At 48.3% G+C, this 20,107-nt stretch overlaps 1 protein-coding gene across 3 annotated transcripts in view; it reads right to left on the bottom strand.

Moving 5' to 3' along the window:
• Positions 1 to 20,107, bottom strand: part of AFAP1 (actin filament associated protein 1) — a 153,234-nt gene that overhangs the window by 25,481 nt on the left and 107,646 nt on the right. For all 3 annotated transcript variants that reach the window (XM_067735023.1, XM_067735022.1, XM_067735021.1), the window contains 3 exons: positions 19,365 to 19,514; positions 11,159 to 11,370; positions 6,229 to 6,374 (listed from right to left, as the gene is read on the bottom strand). In XM_067735023.1, the coding sequence (XP_067591124.1) occupies positions 6,229 to 6,374; positions 11,159 to 11,370; positions 19,365 to 19,514 (508 nt within the window). The remainder of the gene's footprint in view (positions 1 to 6,228; positions 6,375 to 11,158; positions 11,371 to 19,364; positions 19,515 to 20,107) is intronic.

Genomic DNA, 20,107 nt, shown 5'->3' with positions numbered 1-20,107 from the left:
CTAATCACCACCTAACATGTTGCACGATCGTGTGTCTACCGTCTGCTTTCCTCACTGGAACACGAGCTTCAGGAGGACACGGCCTTTGCCAGTTCTGTTCATCCGGCACACAAAAGGTGCCTGGCAAGTACGAGCTGCACGAATGAATGAACACAGGAAGGAAGGAAGGAAGGAAGGAAGGTGTGAATGGTTTGCTCGTGGTGTTGTAAGCGAAAACCCTCAATGCCTAGGGAAGAAACAACCCAGATAACATGTTTCTCCTAATTGGGAAAACTAAGACAGCCTGAAATGAAAAAAATAGTTTTCTGGGTTTTTTTCCAATTTTGCTTCTTCTTGGGATCTTACATTTCTATGGTAACTAGATGAATAAAAGAGAGCAAATGAGAAAGAGTGAAGGCAGTAAGCGGGGAGGTGAGAACTGCCTCTCTGACAAGAGGTCTTGCAACAAAACTACACTGGGATTTCTGGTTCTGAAGAGAATGAGAGGAAGGGGCTGTGAAGGGTCAGCCCCCAGGCTCAAGCTGCAGTTTCCACTCACCCAGCCCTGGCTGCAGGAAGGCGGCTCAGGTGTCCCTCTGCTGGGACAACGCGGCACGCACGGCGAGTCCCACCCTGGACACGGTATTCTCTTTAATTTACAAAATAACTCTTCCTGCTTTTTTCTGATACAAAAATGTATATCATTATTCTATACTTAAAATATATCAGGGCTTCCCTGGTGGCGCAGTGGTTGAGAGTCCGCCTGCCGATGCAGGGGACGCGGGTTCGTGCCCCGGTCCGGGAAGATCCCACATGCCGCGGAGCGGCTGGGCCCGTGAGCCGTGGCCGCTGAGCCTGCGCGTCCGGAGCCTGTGCTCCACAATGGGAGAGGCCACAGCAGTGAGAGGCCCACATATCGCAAAAAAAAAAAAAAAATATATATATATATATATATATATCAACATATGTTTAGGAAAAGAAAATGTACAGAAAAGAAAGAACAAAAGATTCTCCTTGTTTTTAGATACATATTTGAAGTTTTCTGGTTTAAACATCCCGTTTGAGGGTATTTTGGGGGTGAGGGTTTGGTCATGTGAGAGGCAGGACATGGGATGACCACGCCCTCCCCAAGCCTGTGGTCCCAGGACGCTCCACTGCCCGTGAGCACTGATACCTGGATCTGTTCCACGTCCTGGCAGACGGACCCCCTGCCCAGGGACTGTCTCCTGCCTGGTCTGTGTCTCTGGTTTCTGGCGCCCAGCCTGGCACCCACACTGGGACACAGATGCCAGGAAGGAGCATGGACCATGAAGGGGCAGGACAGATGCTCACTCACTTGGAACAGACACCAGCAGGATGCTTCTGACCCACGGAACATAAGGGGAGGTCACAGACACACAGGATGTCCTGTCCCAGCTGGAAGAGACCTCGGCCACCAGCTAGGCTGCCCCTCATCTCACAGAGAGGGACCTGGGCCCCCAGACCAAGTCTCTGGGCCCGAAACAGCGAGTGGATCCAAGACCGAGTAAGAGGCCCCTCACCTTCTGGCCTGGCACTCTTCCTAAAATACGATCGTTAGACAAATAGGAAAGTGGAAATCAGATAAGAGACCATATGCCACTTGTTAAACCAAAAACGTAAGACAGAAGAAGGAAAAAAAAAAGTATAGGTAAAATATACATAACAGAAGTGTCACCATCTTAACGTTTCTTTAAATATTTTATTCATTTATGTATTTATTTATTCATTTGGCTGCCCCGGGTCTTAGTTGCGGCACGTGGGATCTAGCTCCCCGACCAGGGATCGAACCCCAGCGCCCCGCACTGGGAGCGCGGAGTCTTAACCACTGGGCCACCAGGGAGGTCCCTACCATCTTAACCACTTTTAAGTGTACAGGTCTGGGGCACTAAGTACATTCACACGCTGTACAGCCATCACTACCACCCACCTCCAAAACCTGTCATCTTCCCAAAAGCTGAAGCGCTGTCTCCCCACCGCCGGCGCTGGCACCCGGCACCCAGCACCCCACTTCCTGCCTCTGGGGATTCGCCCACTCACCTAAGTGGATCACCCAGTATGCGTCCTCTGGTGTCTGGCTTATTTCACTTAGCGTTAATACCTTCAAGGTTCAGTCATGTTTTCAGGAAACAGATTTTAGAATAAAACCTCCCAGGGATTCAGATGAGAGGGTGACTCAAGGTGAAAGTTTCCTGTCAGTCTGCCTGCTCCCCGCTCTGTGTCCACACTGATCTACCGCTCTGATCACCGTCAATGTTGTCACAGCTTTCTTATGAGGCTCCAACCCAGCATGACTTGAAAAGAGTTCCAGAAGAAACTTTCAGAATATTTGCCCTGTATCGTATCATCTATACACATCTCATTTAAAAACAGGCTGCAGGAAAGCACGTTTCAAATGTTTACCATTATTAACACCCTTAAATAGGCCACTTTTTCTGGGGGCCTTTACATTACTATTATTTCTTTTACTGTCCTCTTCCCAAAATATACCATTGACCTTTCTCCCTCAGACGTAATCCAATGTCCAAAAATTTCCCCTAATAACCCTGAGAAGATTCATTAACTGGCTGACAATTTACATAAAGGCAAAAATTAATTCAACCTCAGATTATTTAACACACTGGCAAGCTACCATAGTTTATAGTTTGAACACTGTTTCCTTGTTAAATCTCTTTTCTCAATTTTTACAGAAGGTTTGGCAGAAAACTAATAAATAAAAATAAACTTCATTGCTAAGTGACATCTCCTATAAAGGTTTTTCCTATAAAGGTTTTAATGGGGTAGCAAAGACTCCTGCAGCCACAAGCTCATTACATGCATACTTTTAATAAATCAGTTTTCAGAATTGCAATCTACATTCCTTTCTCGAAAATGTGACCTTCCCACATTTGGTTTAGATGAATATTCCACACTCATTTGTGCTACAGGGGAAATATTTTTAGTCAGGGTTTCTCTTAGATGTGGTCATCAGTTTGCTTATTATCGGTGAAGTTACACGCGGACTTAGCAGAGGCTTTTTGGAAACTAATAAGGTTCAAAATAGTATGGTTCAAAACCATAAGCTCCTTTCTTTTATGTCACTCTAGATGGGTAGATTTTGCAAAAGTGGACTTAAGGATATTACGTTTCTTAAAAAGCTACTTTAAATGTGCTTTATTTACTGCACGATTAGGAGGTTCACTGTAATTTACCTACACCTTGCTGATTAGATAGAAGGTTATTATGGAAAAAATAACGAGGATGAACAGTCAGCACTTGACTATGTCACCCTGGTTTTCACACAAAAGAACAGAAGCGAGAATAAGCAGTTTGTACTTCAGAAGTCCTCCAGCATTACTGGAGATTTTCCAGTAAAGTCGTACAAGATTAATTCATTTTGTCAAGGCTATTTACCTTAATTGGGTGTAACATGGTGGCTTGATTCCTAATATGGACAAACGTTACCTTCATTTTACTCAGCCCCAGAATGTCCCAGGCAATCATTAAATAAACATTCGTTCTACAACCCCATTCAAGATGGAAAGGAAGAACGCTCCAATCTCCCATAAACACCACTTGGGTGGAAAAACTAGATGGCGCTGTTCTTATTAACCAGGCAAATGACAGCGTAAACATTTGAGTTTATCTTCTTCCTACTCAAAGGGTAGGAAGCTGATAGAACGTTTATCATCACCTGCTGATTATGTAACTCCATCACCTGCTCTGTTTCAATCTGCCTCTCCTCAGCCCCAATCCAGACTCTCTAAAGATGAAGGAAACAGAAGGGGGAATCAAGGGATCAGAGCTATGGCAGCTAGAAGTTTCAGACATCATGTCGCCTAAACTCTCTGTTTTCTACACAAGGAAGCTGGAACACTAACAGCTTAGGAATGACTTGCCCAGACTTTCCATTTAGTAACTACTGCAGCAGGACCAGAACCCGATTTCCTTCCTCCAGCCCAGGGCGTCCCCTCGCAATCCCACGGGCACCGCTTTACACCAAGGATCAGCAAACTCCTGCCGGGCATGGCCACGTCCGCTGGTTTCAGGACTGTCCTGCTGCTTTTGCCCGGCCATGCGGAGCTGAACGTGGCGACAGAGAGGGGTCGTCACAGTGGAGAACATGTGGTCTGCAAAGCTGAAAATGTTCACCATCTTGCCCTTCACAGAAAAGTATGACCAACCCCTGCTTTAGACAGTGGACAGCATGAAATAGGAACCAGCCACTTCTTAATTTCACAGATCCATTCCTACACATCAGCAATCCTCAAGTGTTTTTCGTCTTTACATCCTTCGAAGTTACTGAAGACTCCCAAAGAGCTTTGTTCTATGTGGGTGTTTGCTAGCAGTGTTGACTGTATTTGAAATGGAAACTCACAAATGTATTCATTTTTATTCATTTAAAAATAATGGGAATAAATCCACCACATGTAAACATATTTCTATAAAAATTAACTATATTTTCCAAAATAAAAGAAAATGAGTGAGAGAAGTGGTAGTCGTACATGCTTGTAAATCTATTCAAGGTTTGGCTTGAGAGAAGACGGCTGGATTCTCACACGTGCTTCAACATTCAACTGGTTGCAACAAGTCGCTTTGGTTGAAGCATATGAAGAAAATCTAGCCTCCCGCAGATATCCAGTTGTAAAAGTAGATAGCTTTTCCAGGTCATGGTAGATATTCTTTGATGCTACACCAAAGCTCGACAAGGAGTAATTTCTTAATGATTAATTTCCATGTAGAATCTTCACTATACTGTATCAAAAAAGCCAGACTCAATATCACCACCAATCTTATAAGAAAAGTCTGAGTACTGGGAAGCTGTCAGCTCACAGTGGCAGATACAAGTCTCCCCGAATTCTCATTTCTGAGTGCAAGCTCAACTCCACTGCAGGCAACAGACACTGCCAAGTGTTTTCCTCGAGGGGAGAGGCTCGCTCGGTTCATTTCTGAAAAAGTGTCTGCAAATACTTACGTCTGAATAACCACAGTTCACCTGTTAGTTGTTCTTTCAAGTAAAAGCGAAAAAATGGTGGTGGGGTTAGGGAGCGGCTAGTTGAGTTAGCAACTCAGTCTTACAAGAGCGTCTCCTCAAGACAACATGACAGTTCAGTCAATGTAAGTGCTTTGTGTGTCCTGCCCACTACGTAAATGTTAAAAAGACACGTACTCGAGAGACTTCATAAAAATACCTACTATCTGGCCCTTCACAGAAAAAGTAATAATTGTACTGCTTCACCACAGACATCTTTTTGTTTTCTTTTTTTCCTTCTGGCTGCGCTGCATGGCTTGCAGGATCTTAGTTTCCTGGCCAGGGATCAAACCCATACCCCCTGCAGTGAAAGCGTGGAGTCTTAACCACTGGACCGCCAGGGAAGTCCCCATCACGGACATCTTAAGTGAACACAGCATATCCTTTTACTACAAGCGAGTGGCAATGGTCACAGCACAGTGTGGAGTGACCACTGATGGTCCTAAGGCACCTGCCAATCTATCCCCCACCACCGCCCTGCTGTTGCTTTTGCACCATCGATGCAAATGTCAATACAGCGAAGAAGAAAAATAATTTCTTAGAATTATTATGAGAATAGTTTTGACCTTTGGGACTGCCTGAAAGGGTCTTGAATACCCCCAGGGGTCTGTGGACCATACTTTGAGGACTGCTGCTATAATTTTCTTTGCCATCATTATGTTAAGGAAATATTCATAGTTTAAAAGGACGTTTTTGTACATAACAGCACTTTAAAAACAATCACATTTAAGTTTTAAAAGTATATGATTGATGGCTTTGAAAACTCAGTCGTCACTACAGCAATATGTCGAATTATTTATGCTTTATAGAACTGTTCCCCTAATACAGGGGTCAGCAAACTACAGCCCATGGGTCAAATCTGGCCCACTGCCTGAGTTTGCAAATAAAGTTTTATTGGCACATGTCCATTCATTTACGTGTGTGACTGCAGTGGTGGAGCTGAGTAGTTTTAACAGGGAACATTTGGTCCACAAAGCCAAAAATATTACTATCTTGCCTTTTGCAGAAAAAGTTTCCCAACCTCTGTTCTAACAGAAAACACAGATGGTTGAAATGACAAACATTTCAGCAAAATTTGGGTTAATATTATACAAAAAGGAGTCTTCAGCTGTTTTTTTTTCCCCCTTGAAGGCTATACACTTACATAAAAGGAAAAGAAAATTAGGGAAAAAATAAAGTTGTTTAATTTCAGTGCCGCTTCGCACGGCGGTGGATCTTACCAGAAGGTTTGCTTGGCCGTCTGAATGACACTGGCCGACATCTCCACGTCTATGTAATCATAGTGCAGGGCCCCAGGGTCTGTGGAGGACCCCGTCTCAGCCAGCAAAATCCCAATCCACCTGCCCATGTCTTCAGAAGAAGATGCCTGTTGAGGTGAAGGGGGGGAAAAGTGCATTTTACTTAAGTAACAGTAAAGAGTTTTAACATTTTCATTAAAATGTCAAAAAAGAGACAACATAACAGGAAAGGCGGTGGAACACGAAGCACCTGAGGATGTAGACAAGGAGGCAGCCGCTACCTGAGCCACGGGATTAACACCGCGTCCACTCCAAGCCTTAATGCGGAAGCTGCATAACGGTTATTCCCAAGGAAATAAAAACCCGAGGTCCTAAGATGCCTCCCAATTATTTTGGGGAAAGGCACTAGGGTGGAAGACATGGAAATTCATGGAATTATTTAAATCTCAGCTAAAAGAAGCCGTTTAGAAAGGCTCCTTAATTTGGCAACAAAATCTGGGAAGCAGAAAGGGCCCCTCTAACCATAGCCGCTTAACCTGGAAACCACACCAGGCCACGGCCCCTGTAGGTCACCAACTCTGGTGACCAGTAGCCCCTGCTGTGGTCTCCTGAATGGGCCTGGAAGGGCAATTTTATTTCCCTGATTAGATGGTACAGAATATTAACCTACTCTCACTTTCATATTAGTCGTGTTTATATAGGTGTAATGTTTATAATCGTTGGGCTGCTTTGTGCATGTCATTCTTTAAGATGTTTGAAATGCTCCCCGGATGTCATCTGCCTAATTTGCAAGTCTGAAATATATCTTTAAGATTGGGTTCATTAAAATTTTAAGCCGTCCTTCTTATGTGATTTAGAAAATCACTTACATTACGTTCATAATGGTATTTCAAATGTCTAAATACTGTTGGCTAATCAACTGTGTAAGTCATATTTAAAGTTTAGGGGAAACGGAGCTATCGAATGTGAGTTAACTGAATGTCAAAGAAAAAATAAATATTTAGCTTTTTGCAAAAATTACAAATTTTTTATATAAAGGAAGATCTGTAAGTTTAGCTTCAAGACTTAAAGAAAACTGGGTTTCATCATTATAACCTTGATGAGTTGAACAGTGATCAGAATACAAGTAATCATATATATATACCCCATGGCAGGCTCTCGGGAGGAAGAGCCATTGACAAGGAAGGAGTTGTTTTTTGTGTGCTGATAGAATTGGCTACTGATACTGTACAAGCAACAGTATCATATGCGGCCATGGACAAAGTGAATGGATTCCAGTTACACGCCTTACGGAGAGTAAGAATGTAATCAATGTTTGCTAAATTGAAATGAATTGATTTGAGTGCTTGGATAATAAAAAAATCACAAATATGTTCTCTTCACTGGTCTTTTGTCCTCCTCCAAACGAAATCTATTGCAAGAATGTATCTACGACTGAATCTATATCCGTGTATCTATAACTATTTCATTTAAGCATTTTTAAAAGTATGTTAACATAATATCTAAGATGTGGTTGATACTATTAAACTGTTAACTATTTTCTTCATTGTTTAAGAAATTTCCTCGTAGGCTTTTAAAAAATAATAACTCTGTGGCCTTGGACTAAAATTAGAAGTATTAGGTGCGATCTTGTGGTTTTTAGTATATAAACAGGTATACACGCAGGTACACACATGTATATATGCACATGCATGTGTGTAATACGTATAACACAGAAACATGCCTGAATATACATAGGTACAAACATACACATACACACAATTTCCTATGACTACTGAAAAGGCCAGGCGCAATGACACCCCAGTAACTCTGAGCTCGCCTTCTACCCAGATCCTGGTTTCTAAACACCATTACCCACTAGGAGTTGTCCACTAAGAGCTCTTCGGATCACGGCTGATTCCAAGAGGCCTGGGGCAGAGACGAGTACAAGATGAGCCTGGAACATCTTGTTGTATCATAACATGAGGAAAGAGCTCAAAGAAAGAAGGGGACCACGGACTGTGGTGTCTTTATTACAGGGACATAGCAAAGGCCACATGGCTCGAAGGGCTTTCTGCTGACCAACTCTGTTCATTTGACCAGGATAAATCATGACAATAAAGGATTATAAACACTGATTAAAACAATAATCTATGAACCCCTGCTGATATACATATATATATAAATGAATGAATAATTAATTGAGAGAAAGGGAAATCTTCCTTATAGTAGATACTAACTAATAAGCGTAGAAGGAATAATGGAATTAGAAAGTCCCCATTTAGCAGCTGTCATTTTAATAACTGTATCAGGCAAGAGTCATTCACGGATGCTAAGAATTAGTGGGTGAAATTGTGAGTGAGAGGATGTTGAAAGAGTCTCAAAGAATCTTCCCGCATGAAGCTTATTAAAGACAAACGGGAAACAGTAACTTTGCAGTGGGGAAGCCATGCAGACACCCCACCTGAGAGATCAAAGTTAACATCACCAGTCGTGGGACAAACTGACGGGCGTACCCGCTTAAGTGATGCAGTACCAAACACACCACTGCTTCCACGTGCCCCTGCCAAGCATGCCCACCCCAGATTCGAATTTCAAGGAAATGGCAGATATGCCCAAACTGAGGGACCGTCTACACAATAATGGTCTGTACCCGTCCCAAGTATCAATGTCATGAAACCAGACAGAGAAAGCCAAAGAGACTGCAGCTGAATGCAACACACCACCTGGCGTTTCCTTCCGCTGACAAGGGACATCATTGGGATAACTGGGAAAATCTGATTAAAATCTGTAAGTCAGATAACTGTATTGCATGAGTGTGAATTTCCTGATTTTGATAATTATACAGTGGTTTTAGTAAAGAAATACCCTCATTCTGAGCAACTTCACACTGAAGTGTTTAGGGATAAAGGGGCAACACGTCTGTAAAAGGTTCTGAAAAAATTTACACAGAGACAGAGACAGAGAAAGAGAGGGAGGGAGAGAGAGGGGAAGAGACCATGCGAGAGATATCAAACATGGTAAAATGTTAGTATTTGGGGAATATGGGTGAAGGTATATGGAATTATTTGTACTAGTTTCACAACTTTTCTGTAATTCTGAAATTATCTCAAAAGTTAAGACAAAATGGTCTTAGAAAAAGTACAGAATACACTTTACTGGTCGGATCACTGCATTTCCTAACTGATTCAGGCAAACTCTTTGCTTATGTTGGAACACTGAGTGTGGTTACGTGTGTGTGTGTGTGTGTGTGCGCGTGCGCGTGTGTATCCGTGTTTGATTCAATAACTGGAATGGGAAAAGGCAATGAAACACAACCCCCATTTTTTGGGGACGTGAGGCTGCACCTACAGGAATGGGAGCAAAGACAGGACAGGGCCCTTCTCACCCAGCTGCTCCCCTGCCCCTGCCCCTGCCCTCCCCACGGGGGCTCCTGTCACCACCCGGTGTCCAGGCCAACGTCTCACTTTTCACCCCCGAATCCAGCGTGTGCCAACCCACAGCGTGTGCCTTCCTGTCCTCGCAGCCTCTCAGATCTGCTGCCAGAGCTCTCACGTGACACCTGAGTTGTTTGCATCCAGAGTACAGTTTCCTCATTTACGTTTTTGGCTTCTTTCCACTCTCATCCACCCTACAGCTCTCAGCCCTCATAAATGCTTACAAAGCACACCGACTCTAGCCCAATGCTCTGTTTTACAGACAAATAAAGAAGCCGAGAGAGAAAAACAGACTGGGTTGTGATCAAAGTCTGCAACAGAACTAGGACTGGGGCCCAGATATCCTGATCCCAGCCAGGCCTGGCCTCCCGTCTGGGAAGTCAGCCGCAAGGGCAGGCTCGGCCCTTCGACCTGTTATCTCAAACCGTCCAAGCCATCGGGCAAGGAGCCCTGTGTGAGAAAGAACTACGTTGTTAATCTCTTTTTGTCCCCACCAAAAAAAAGCAGTCTCTGAAAATAACTCCTATCTCCTACTAAGACCTTCTAGGCTGGCTAACGGGGCCCCTTTGATCTTGGTCACGAGCCCACGCCCTTTCCCTCACTGGTCAGTGACACTGCAGTCATTTAGATTAGGCTCTGCATCTGATTAATTCAGAAGACACATGAGCCATGCCACCAAACCTAAAATATCCTCATTTCTATCAACTGTATAGCATAACTATACTTACACGTACACTCTGATATTTGTGTATGCGTGGATACACACATGTATGCGTGTGTGTCTTTGTATCTTAATCATGATAATGCTAAGTGAAAAAAAAAAGACAAAGGAAAAAAGGTCTGAATTAATATTGGGTAGAAATAATAACAGACGATAAATAAAAATTTTAAATTTCAAAAACGAAAGTTTTAAGCTAAGTTTGAATTGCCTTTTTTTGCTTTCGTGAATAAGGAGGTCTGAAAAAGCCACCAAACGATAAAATGCATGCAAAGCCAAGGGTTCTTAAAAACCAAAGGTGTTCTTTTGTAATCTGGCTCTCTGGCCACTGTCGATAGGCGACTGGTAGTCAAAAAACACCTGCTCCATCGGTGAAGAAGCCCAGAACATTCCAAAGGACAGCTTGAAGGCAATGGCACCAATTCAGAGGCAGACCACGGTTAGGGGAGAAGTTCTACTGGAAATTCTAAAACAAGTCGTTTTGTGGCCACTTTTAGAAAGCAATCTACTGCCTGGAACTGTGCACTGAACCTCCACGCAAACACGAACAGAGAGGGTACCAGACAAGGAGGTGAGCCGGCAGGTAGTCTACCGTGGACACTGCGCAGAGAACTGGCTGTGCCGTCCACACAGCTGGGGCCCCTCGGAGAAGAAAAGCAGGACACGTGGGACGGGACAGAACCAAAGCTGCCATCAGCCGGCTGTGAGGACCTGACGGGGCGTCCAGGCCGGACCCTAGGAGGCAAACCACCGCGAGCGAATGCCCTGTGGCTCCCACCTCCAACACGGCCACCTCCTGGCCGTTGCGAAGCAGCCGGAACGTCAGGGGGTGTTTGGAGTCCAGCCCCGGGATGACCTCGCAGCCACGGAGCGGGATGGAGACGATGTGGGTCTTCAGGTCGGCCCTGTCCTTGTGGAGGATGAGCTTGTTTTCCTTGACGCGGCACCAGCGCTCCCGCCAGCGGCTGTTGGAGAGCACGTTCAGGTAGCCTGCAACGAGAGCAGGCCCGTCAGCCTCCCCAGGAAGGATGCGCCCCAGGAGGCCACGAAGACGGAACGAACCCTGCACACAGCACGTCTGCAAGTGCAGGCTCCTGGGAGCAACAAGAGCCACCACTGCAAGATGACTGACCTCCATCAGCTCTGGGGGCTGAGACAGGACAGACCACCCAGGAGCCCGAGTGCACTGTGTGATGCGTGCTGAGGACCACGTAGGGAACCCAGAGCTTGCCCGGTGTACGAGAGGTCACTGAGCCATCAGTGGCTGGCAGGAGAGAGGCTATGAGGACACACTGCCATCCTCAAATAGCTGAAGGGACCTCACCCAGGAAAGGGTTCGGGTTCATTCCGAGTAGCTGCAAATGACACCACCAGGGCAAAAGTGACAAGACAGGCAGATTTGGGCTTAACATGAGGAATAAGACTACCTGAAAATGAAAGCTTTCCACAAAACAGGCAGCCTTGGGAGGGGATGAGTTCCCCACCACTGGAAGTATTCCAGCAAATGACGGCAAATCCTCGGGATGGGATTCCTGCCCAGAGGCCAGAGATGCCCTTCCTCAGTGCCCTCTGACTGGAGGATGCTGTCTGACTGCTGAAGTCTAAAGGCCTGAGTCTGATGCGTGTGGAGTTTTGTCATCCACGTCTCTGAGGCTGCACTACATTCTCAGTGCATAACGGATGGAATGTGATGGAATTACAAGAAGAGCTGTCCTCATTTTTTTTTTTTTTTTTTGCGGTACGTGGGCCTCTCACTGCTGTGGCCTCTCCCGCTGCGGAGCACAGGCTCTGGACGTGCAGGCTCAGCGGCCATGGCTCACGGGCCCGGCCGCTCCGCGGCACGTGGGATCTTCCCAGACCGGGGCACGAACCCGTGTCCCCCGCATTGGCAGGTGGACTCTCAACCACTGCGCCACCAGGGAAGCCCTGCCCTCATTTTTAAAAAAAGGAAATCACCTCAAATACAAGAAACTGATCATTTTCACCTGTCACAAACATACAGTGCATTTTTCTGGAAATAACAAGGCAGGACAAACAGATTTCACGGGGTGACTTCTGACCTGTCCATAATGCTAGGAAGACGGAGGAAGTGAGTGAACAGCATATAGAGTCCAGGTCAACAAGGAAGAAGTGAAACAAGGATTCCTTAAGTCATTCGGCTGCTCTTTCGAGTCACACACACACATACACACACACGTGTGCACACACGCACACACGTGCAGCTCAATAAATAAATAAATAAATAAAATCCTTTCTGATCCTGATTTTTTAAATGTCTTTTTCCAAAAGGGATCTGGACGACGCCTTTTGCTTCTCTTCTGTCCTGCACCTTACACACTTTATTAGCAATGGATAAATGCTATAAAGGCTAAAACCAAACGAAAACAAAACCCCAAATAGGGGTGTTAGAGGTTCCAGAATGATGCTATTTTATGTATAGACGTTACTATACATAATAGCTCAATGAATTCACTAGGAAAATGCTTATAATACTTAAATGTACGTTCAGGGCTTCCCTGGTGGCGCAGTGGTTGAGAGGCCACCTGCCAATGCAGGGGACACGGGTTCGTGCCCCGGTCCGGGAAGATCCCACATGCCACGGAGCGGCTGGGCCCGTGAGCCATGGCCGCTGAGCCTGCGCGTCCGGAGCCTGTGCTCTGCAGCGGGAGAGGCCACAACGGTGAGAGGCCCGCGTACCGCAAAAAAAAAACAAAAAAAAAGTACGTTCAGTTGAATATAAATCAGTTCTACCAATATATCCTAAAGGGTACCTGGGACTAAAACTTCCGTTTGGGACACAAGTTGCCATATTTGTAAAATTACAGAGAAAATGGAGAAGTGAGCCCATGAGCTCAAGTGCCTGGGACCTGAAGTTCCTTGCGCTTTGCACAATTACGAGGGACTGGAGGGAGGCGAAGACAGGCTGGAGAAGCAGAGTTCAGAAAAAAAAGGAGGCTCACACCCTGATCTCCTTCCTTCTTGTTCATGGCTACGCAGCGAAGACCGACCTGAAGCCCTTTGACAGTTAAAGATGGAAGAGAAAGAGCTGCTGTTTTCATTCTGGGAAATACTATTTGGAAATGACATAGTTCTGATCCACTTATTCTTTTTTTTTAAGCTCTACTTAAAACATATAGTCAAATGTAATATCTGAACATCTGAGTAACAGCTATTAGAACTATCTAATATCTCCGTCTATAAGTCATTAGTCACGCTGAAGGCCACATCTTTGGATTTTTTGGAAGTAGCTGGCAACTGCATCCATCGTAAATATGTCCCGAGCACGAATGGACACACGTGGTGTATGGACAGTATGATGGCAGGCGTACAATTAAGAAGAAACAAACGGAAGCATGGATGGCTTTCAACGAACTTAGTCGATTGGGCACACAAGGTCGACAGGCGAGTGAACAGTTTGTAGAAGGAAGCACTAAGGCCCAGGGCACTGATGGACGTGACCACTGGGGCTGGCAGAGTGGAGGCTTACGTGTGCTCCGGAGTGGAGGCTTAGGTGTGCTCCGGGGCGGGTCCTCACCTGGGCCTTAAGGGGCTGGGGGATCCCTTCAGGCCTGGAGAAGCGGGGAGCGTGGTGAACTAAGACTTGAGACGTCTAGTGACCTGGTCACAGAAAACCTCGGAAGCTACTGTAGGGGCCCGTCCTTGTTGCAGAAGATGGCGGGGGTCACAGTGGGGAAGGAGATGCCCAAATGTTTATTGAGGAATTTAAGCACACCTGCCTCCTCAGTAACAGTGTGGGCATTCCTCCAAACTTGAACAGGACTTCTGGCCCTTAGAATTCACCACGTGGGTGCACCTGTCCCCAGCGCAGGGGGGCCGCAGCTTCTGAGTGCGGCTCGGCCAGCCACGCGCATGACGCATCTCCTGAAGAGGGGAAGGTGCTCATCAGGTTTTCTTCCCTGACCAAGTCACCAAATGCCATGGGTTTCTTGACATGTGAGTCACAAAAGGAATGATTACATTGGACAGATCCACACTTTAGTCAGAGCATGACTTCAAAGGAAATGACCATATTTTAACGCCTTCCTCATAATGAGTTACAGTTGCCCAAAAGGGAAAAGCAAAACGAGAATCACAGTGGGTAACAGGCCTGTTTCTGTAAAGAGCAAACGCCGCGGAAACAAGCCCACATCTGGCATTTGGCCCCCCCGCCGCAGGCTCCCCGCCTTCTCCAAAGAGGTGGCCGAAATTCCTACTTTCTGGGTAGGGACCCCGGATGAGGGAGAGACCACGCAGGGACATGGCAGGCAGCTCACCGAAGTACCCGGGAGTCAGAGGGCAGGGCCCATATCCCCTAATATTCTTTCTCCCCGCCACGACACGGCTAGGCTGTGATGGGATCCCTGCCGACACAGGACCCCGTCAGCCCCGAGACGATCAGCCTGAGCAGACACCCACCACCAGGTGGCACCAAAGAGCAGCCGGACCCCTTCGCAGGCTCGCCTGGGTCAGGTCAGCGCCCTGCTAATAAGGCGATTCCAATATCACTTGATGTTTTGTTTGTCTGTTCCCACCTATCATGTTATGGTGAGATGTTACGGTATCGTAACCATCTGGGAATTTCGGTTTGGTGTTCTGAGGTTATCTTTGCTCCGAATTCTAAAGAAAGAACTCTAAGGCCTCTTGCAAAACTTGGTGACAAGTGCGTATAAGGTTTCATGAGGACGGCCTGAGGCTGACCAAACACTCACAACCACAGGAGGAGGGGACAGATATGAACGGTCCCGCGGTCAGCTGCGTGGGGACCTGGCGCCTCTGGTCCAGCAGCTGCAGACGAGCAGACAGGGCCGCCTGGCCGAAGGGGGGCCCGCGTCCACTGACTTCTTCTCTAGGACGGGAAGGGCAGCGTCTCCGGTGCTCTGGTCACACTTTTGTGAGGACTTTCACTGAATTGCTGGTCTCATCTTAGCCAGCCTCAGACTGTGATCGGCTGAGAGGAAAGGGGCTGCTGAGAGCTGATCCCCGCCCTGCGACGCCGAAACCCTCCCTTCCCCACCAGAGGCACGCGCCCTCCAGCGGGCACCCAAAGAACCCGAGACACCCTTGACGTCAAGAACGCATCCCTCCCCCTTGATTAAATGTCACCTGACCTTCTGTCGGGTGGATTACGACAGGAAGTGAGAGGCATATAACTTCCCTGCACATCCACCAAAAATCCTACTGCTGAAAACGTCACAAAGTCACTGACCATTAGAGCCAGAAGGGGCCCCAGAGATAACCAGAAGGTCTTCCAACTAGCCCAGGTTACCCTGCCTCGGGTAGCCCTCCATCCTAGCAACTGGGGACCACTCCTTTCACTCAGCTTCTGTATTTCTATGATCGATATTTTCAATGCCACTCATCCGGCATTGCCCTCATGGCGGCTTGACTATGTCTGGTACGCTTAGGTTTTTTTCAGGTGAACAAATGAATGATAATAGCGACCATTTACTGAGCATAAATTACTAAGTAGGCAATGAGCTTAATGTTTCATGATTTTATCCTCAATTCTAAGGAAAAGAAAGTAGTTTAAGTATAAGCCTATTTCATAGGTGGGGAACCTGAGGCTCAGAGAAGTGTGTGCGACTTGCTTAAGTTAATTCATTCAATTAACAAGTGTTTACTGAGCTGCTATTATCCACCAGGCTGTGTGCTCGGTGCTGGGAACACAACTGGTGGGTGAATTCGACCTACATCTTAATCCAGTAATGGGAGGAACAAGAAATTGGAAAATTCAGTGAGACAAGATTGTTAGAGGCCCTGAACTGACTGAGCACAGGATGATACGATTAGTCCAAGGTTTCAAAACTCCCACGGGGTAGCCTGCAGGGATCCAGAGGAGAAGAAGGTGGACAGTTGCGAGGCTTGCGGACGAGTCCAAACAACAGACAGAAACAGGCTGGGGAAGACAGAGAAACGTGAAAGGCATCTCCTGATGCCCTTATACGGTGACGATACTTCCGGAACGCCTGAGCACTGGAGATGGGAAAATAAAGGACCCATCTTTGCTCAGGGGTTTGTGTGCAAGTCTCGGATCATCCTGTGAAAGTGGCTGTTTGTGGGGTGGACCCGGCTGGTGCTAAGCGCAGCACCCGCTGGCTGGGGGCCCGAGAGAGGGGTGAGAGCCAGGCAGGACAGGCGGAGCGGGGGGCTGGGGTGGGCGCCTCTTCCCACCCCGCCTGCGGGAAACCTGCAGAGAGCCCTCTCCTACCTGCCGGCATTTCTCCTGCGCACCCAGAGCCCCAGCTGGCCGGGCTGCATCTCCCAGAAGAGCTGGGATTTGGACGCAGCTCCCAGTCGCCCTGGGGACGCTCTCGTCTGTGCCCCGTCCGCGTGGCACTCTGGGAAGGATGGGGTTCTTGGGCCTTCATCCAGCTACTTTTCCTGCCTGAGACTTTGCAGCTGTCCTAACATAACTGAAGACAGTCATTCTCCCTCTCGATTTCTCCACAGACTTCTCCCCCGTCCCCCGGTCCAGCAAAGAACTAGATGACAAATTTTAAAACCTTGTGCACAGAGGATGTTCTCTTAGTGGAGGCGAAAGACGTCCACGGAGAGCCTGGCAGAAACCCTCAGGTGATGATGCGGGGCTGCAGCTCCACCAGGCCTGCTCTCTGAGCAATTCCACTGTGCCCTTAGGCCAACTGCCCACGCAGCTGTTCATTAGGAGTCACGAGGGTGGCGAGCCCTGGGGGACGGGAGGGGGACGGGGGAGACCTGTGCTTCAGGACAGCGACAGGGTTGGCCGGCGGGCCTGGCCCTGTCCCCAGCTGGCCGTGTGACTCAGGGCAAGTCCCACAACCTTCCCGAGTTCTCGGTGTCCTCATTGTAAAATGAGGGGTCTGGACCACAGTTGCTAAGTTGCCTTCCATATGAATGTTTAATTGTTTTTCATGAAAGAACCTCTATTTCCTTTGCTGATCTGGGGCAGTTTTAAGAAAAAAAACCCAAAAAACTAAAAAAGGAGTTCCCTTTTTGTTGGCTAATTCCCTCTTTCCATTTCTAACTCCTGACTCCTATCTCCTCTCCAGGGCTAATGCCAGCGGGAAACAACCGCAGATCACCCAGTGCTGTGAGCCGCTCCAGCAAGGGCAGAGGGCCACAGGCCCCGGCATTCACAGCCCCCCTGCAGCTGCCCTCCCGCCAGGGCTCTGTCCAGCTGGCTCAGCTTCCGCAGGGCGGTCGTTCTCAGTGGAAAGAGCATCAGTCAGCGTGCTTCTGTGACCCCACTGCCGTCGGACCAGGGGCAAGTTCACGACCTCTGCATGCACGGGGGCTCCCAGACTGCTGGCCTCCATCTGCGGCCACCATCTCCCCTCCCAGCTCAACCCACAGGCGGCCGCTTCATGGGGGCCTCCCTGGGATGACACCTCAACCCCGAGAGGCCTCGACCACTGCCCGCCCAGCCATCTTCCACTCCACACGCACTTCTGCACAGCACCCCAGGGGGGTTACTGTGTCACCAGAAGTCTATCAGGACTTCCTAGGGTCACACCTGTGAGGAGCTGGGAGTCCACCCTGCCCCCCCCTCGGGAGGCCCCCTGCCCCAAGTCTACCCGCGCTGCACTCCACAACCGACTCTTCCTGCCCACCCGCACAGCTCTGAGCTCACGGCGCCCTTCCAGCACAAGCCACCCCCTGGGACGTGATATCGGCTGAAGAAATGCATTTTTGCGCGTGTGGCCCAACTTAGGCACTAACGGGCGGCATCTAAACGCTGCTGTCTTTTGGCATCCTCAGTAACCCAGAACCGTGGACAGAAGAGATGCTCGATGAGAGAGGGAACAAAGAGAGAGAGAGAGGTAAACAGCGGGCACACATAAGAGCCATTACGGGACGGACGTGTGACGCGCCCTGTGGTCCGCAAGGGGAAGTACAGCCCATTCTTATTTTTCCTAAAGGCTAAATATCCGTCTTTCAGCCTCTAAAGCGTTTCTCCTTAAAGGGGTCGCACGGTTCTCGTAAACGCGGTTGCCTAGGAAACACCGCGCACGTGTGGTCTAACTTCTCCAGGGAGGTGTTCCCTGAGGCGCCTCCGCGTAAGTCACATCCCCGCCAGACTCTCCCGCTGCCCCTCTCGTATCCCCGCCGTGTTCGTGATCAGAGTCAGTCACCACACGTTTGTCTCCGTGACCCCCTGCCTCAGGCCGCCCTTCGGGCGCTAGGCTGGATGCAGTGGGATCGCAGGAGTCACGTGGTCGTCGCGTCCCCTGCCCCGCGGACGCAGCCCCACCGCCAGCAGCCCAGAGAACACTTACTGGACGAAGACCCACGAGGGGAAGGGTCAGCCGGCCCGACTGCACTTGAGGCAGAAGCTTGAGAAGTGGAGCAGCCCCAGAAAGGTGAGTCGTGTGACGTCAGGCCAAGGGAAGGGGCTGCCAGGGACCCTGTAAACGCTCTTACACACCCGCCTCCGCTGGCCAACCGCCCATGCGTACGTTTCCCTTTAAAGACGCTTAAAAGGAATTTGGGGGCTTCCCTGGCGGTCCGGTGGTGAAGACTCTGTGCTCCCAAGGCAGGGGGCCCGGCTTCGATCCCTGGTCCGGGAACTAGATCCCGCGTGCATGCCGCGACCAAGAGTTCCCTTGCCGCAACTAAGGAGCCCTTGAGCCGCAACTAAGGAGCCCGCCTGCCGCAACTAAGACCCGGTGCAACTAACTAACTAACTAACTAACTAAATAAATATACAACAAAAGATAAAGTTAAAAAAAGAAAACGGGATTTGGAAGAACCTCACGGGATCAAAGAGAGAATTTGTTTTTTGTTTTGAGAGAACTTCAGAGATCATCTCAAACGCCTGCAAGGCCTTCATTAATAAGCAGTGAGATGCAATCCATTCTCCACAATTTAACTGATCACAAGCCCAACGTCAAAGAGCCCAATCAGTAAGACTTAGAAGAACATGACGCAGAGGTGTCCCCGGAGAGGGTCTCCGCGTGCTCGGGGAGAGGGTGCAGACCTGGCAACCCCACGCACCCCCGTCTTACCACAAGTAGGCACATCTTCCTCCGCTGAGGAGGTCTGTTCATCCGTCGATGGCTTTTTCTTTCCCAAACCGATGATCTTGGTGATCTTTTTCCCGGTGACTTTAGACACAGTTCCCTTGGCCTCTGATTTGGAACTTTTTTTCCTCTTAACTGTGAAGAAAGGTGACGACAAAAAAGCATGTTTCAACGAGAGACTTTAACTGAAAAGAAACATCAAAATAAAGCGTGACTCACGGCCGATTTTCTTTCCCCAAATTTCTACTTACTGAGCACCTGCCGTGCCTCAGCCACTCGTCTAGATACAAGAGGACAAAGCAGAAAACAGGCACTCCCAGGAAGCTTGGGTTCCACAGCAGGCTGAGAACACACGCACACACGCACACACATGTACACATGTGCTCGCACGCACGCGCGCGCACACACACACACACACACACACACCCCTGAAGGAGGTCGGATGATGGAAAGGCCTTTGTAGACCTAAACTAGGGTTACGTGGTACAGTGACCGGGCCGTCAGGAAGCAGAGGAACTAAGTATCAGTACAAGGCAGCATCTGTGCACAAACCCGAGGGAAGAGCCGTCCGGGCAAGAAGAGCATCAGCTAACACAGAGCCTGTGATGCTGGAAGGAGCCGGACACGTCTAGAAACACAAGACAGGCTCGGGCAGCTGCAACCTGGCCTGCACAGGGAGGGGTCCGGCAGGTAAGGGGGCAGGGGGACTCAGCGAGCCTCCACCAGCC

This window comes from Pseudorca crassidens, chromosome 4 (genome assembly GCF_039906515.1).
Source record: "Pseudorca crassidens isolate mPseCra1 chromosome 4, mPseCra1.hap1, whole genome shotgun sequence".
NCBI classification, from domain to species: domain Eukaryota; kingdom Metazoa; phylum Chordata; class Mammalia; order Artiodactyla; family Delphinidae; genus Pseudorca; species Pseudorca crassidens.
The sequence above is the reverse complement of the archived record's forward strand: the minus strand, read 5'-3'. Positions and strand labels throughout refer to the sequence as shown.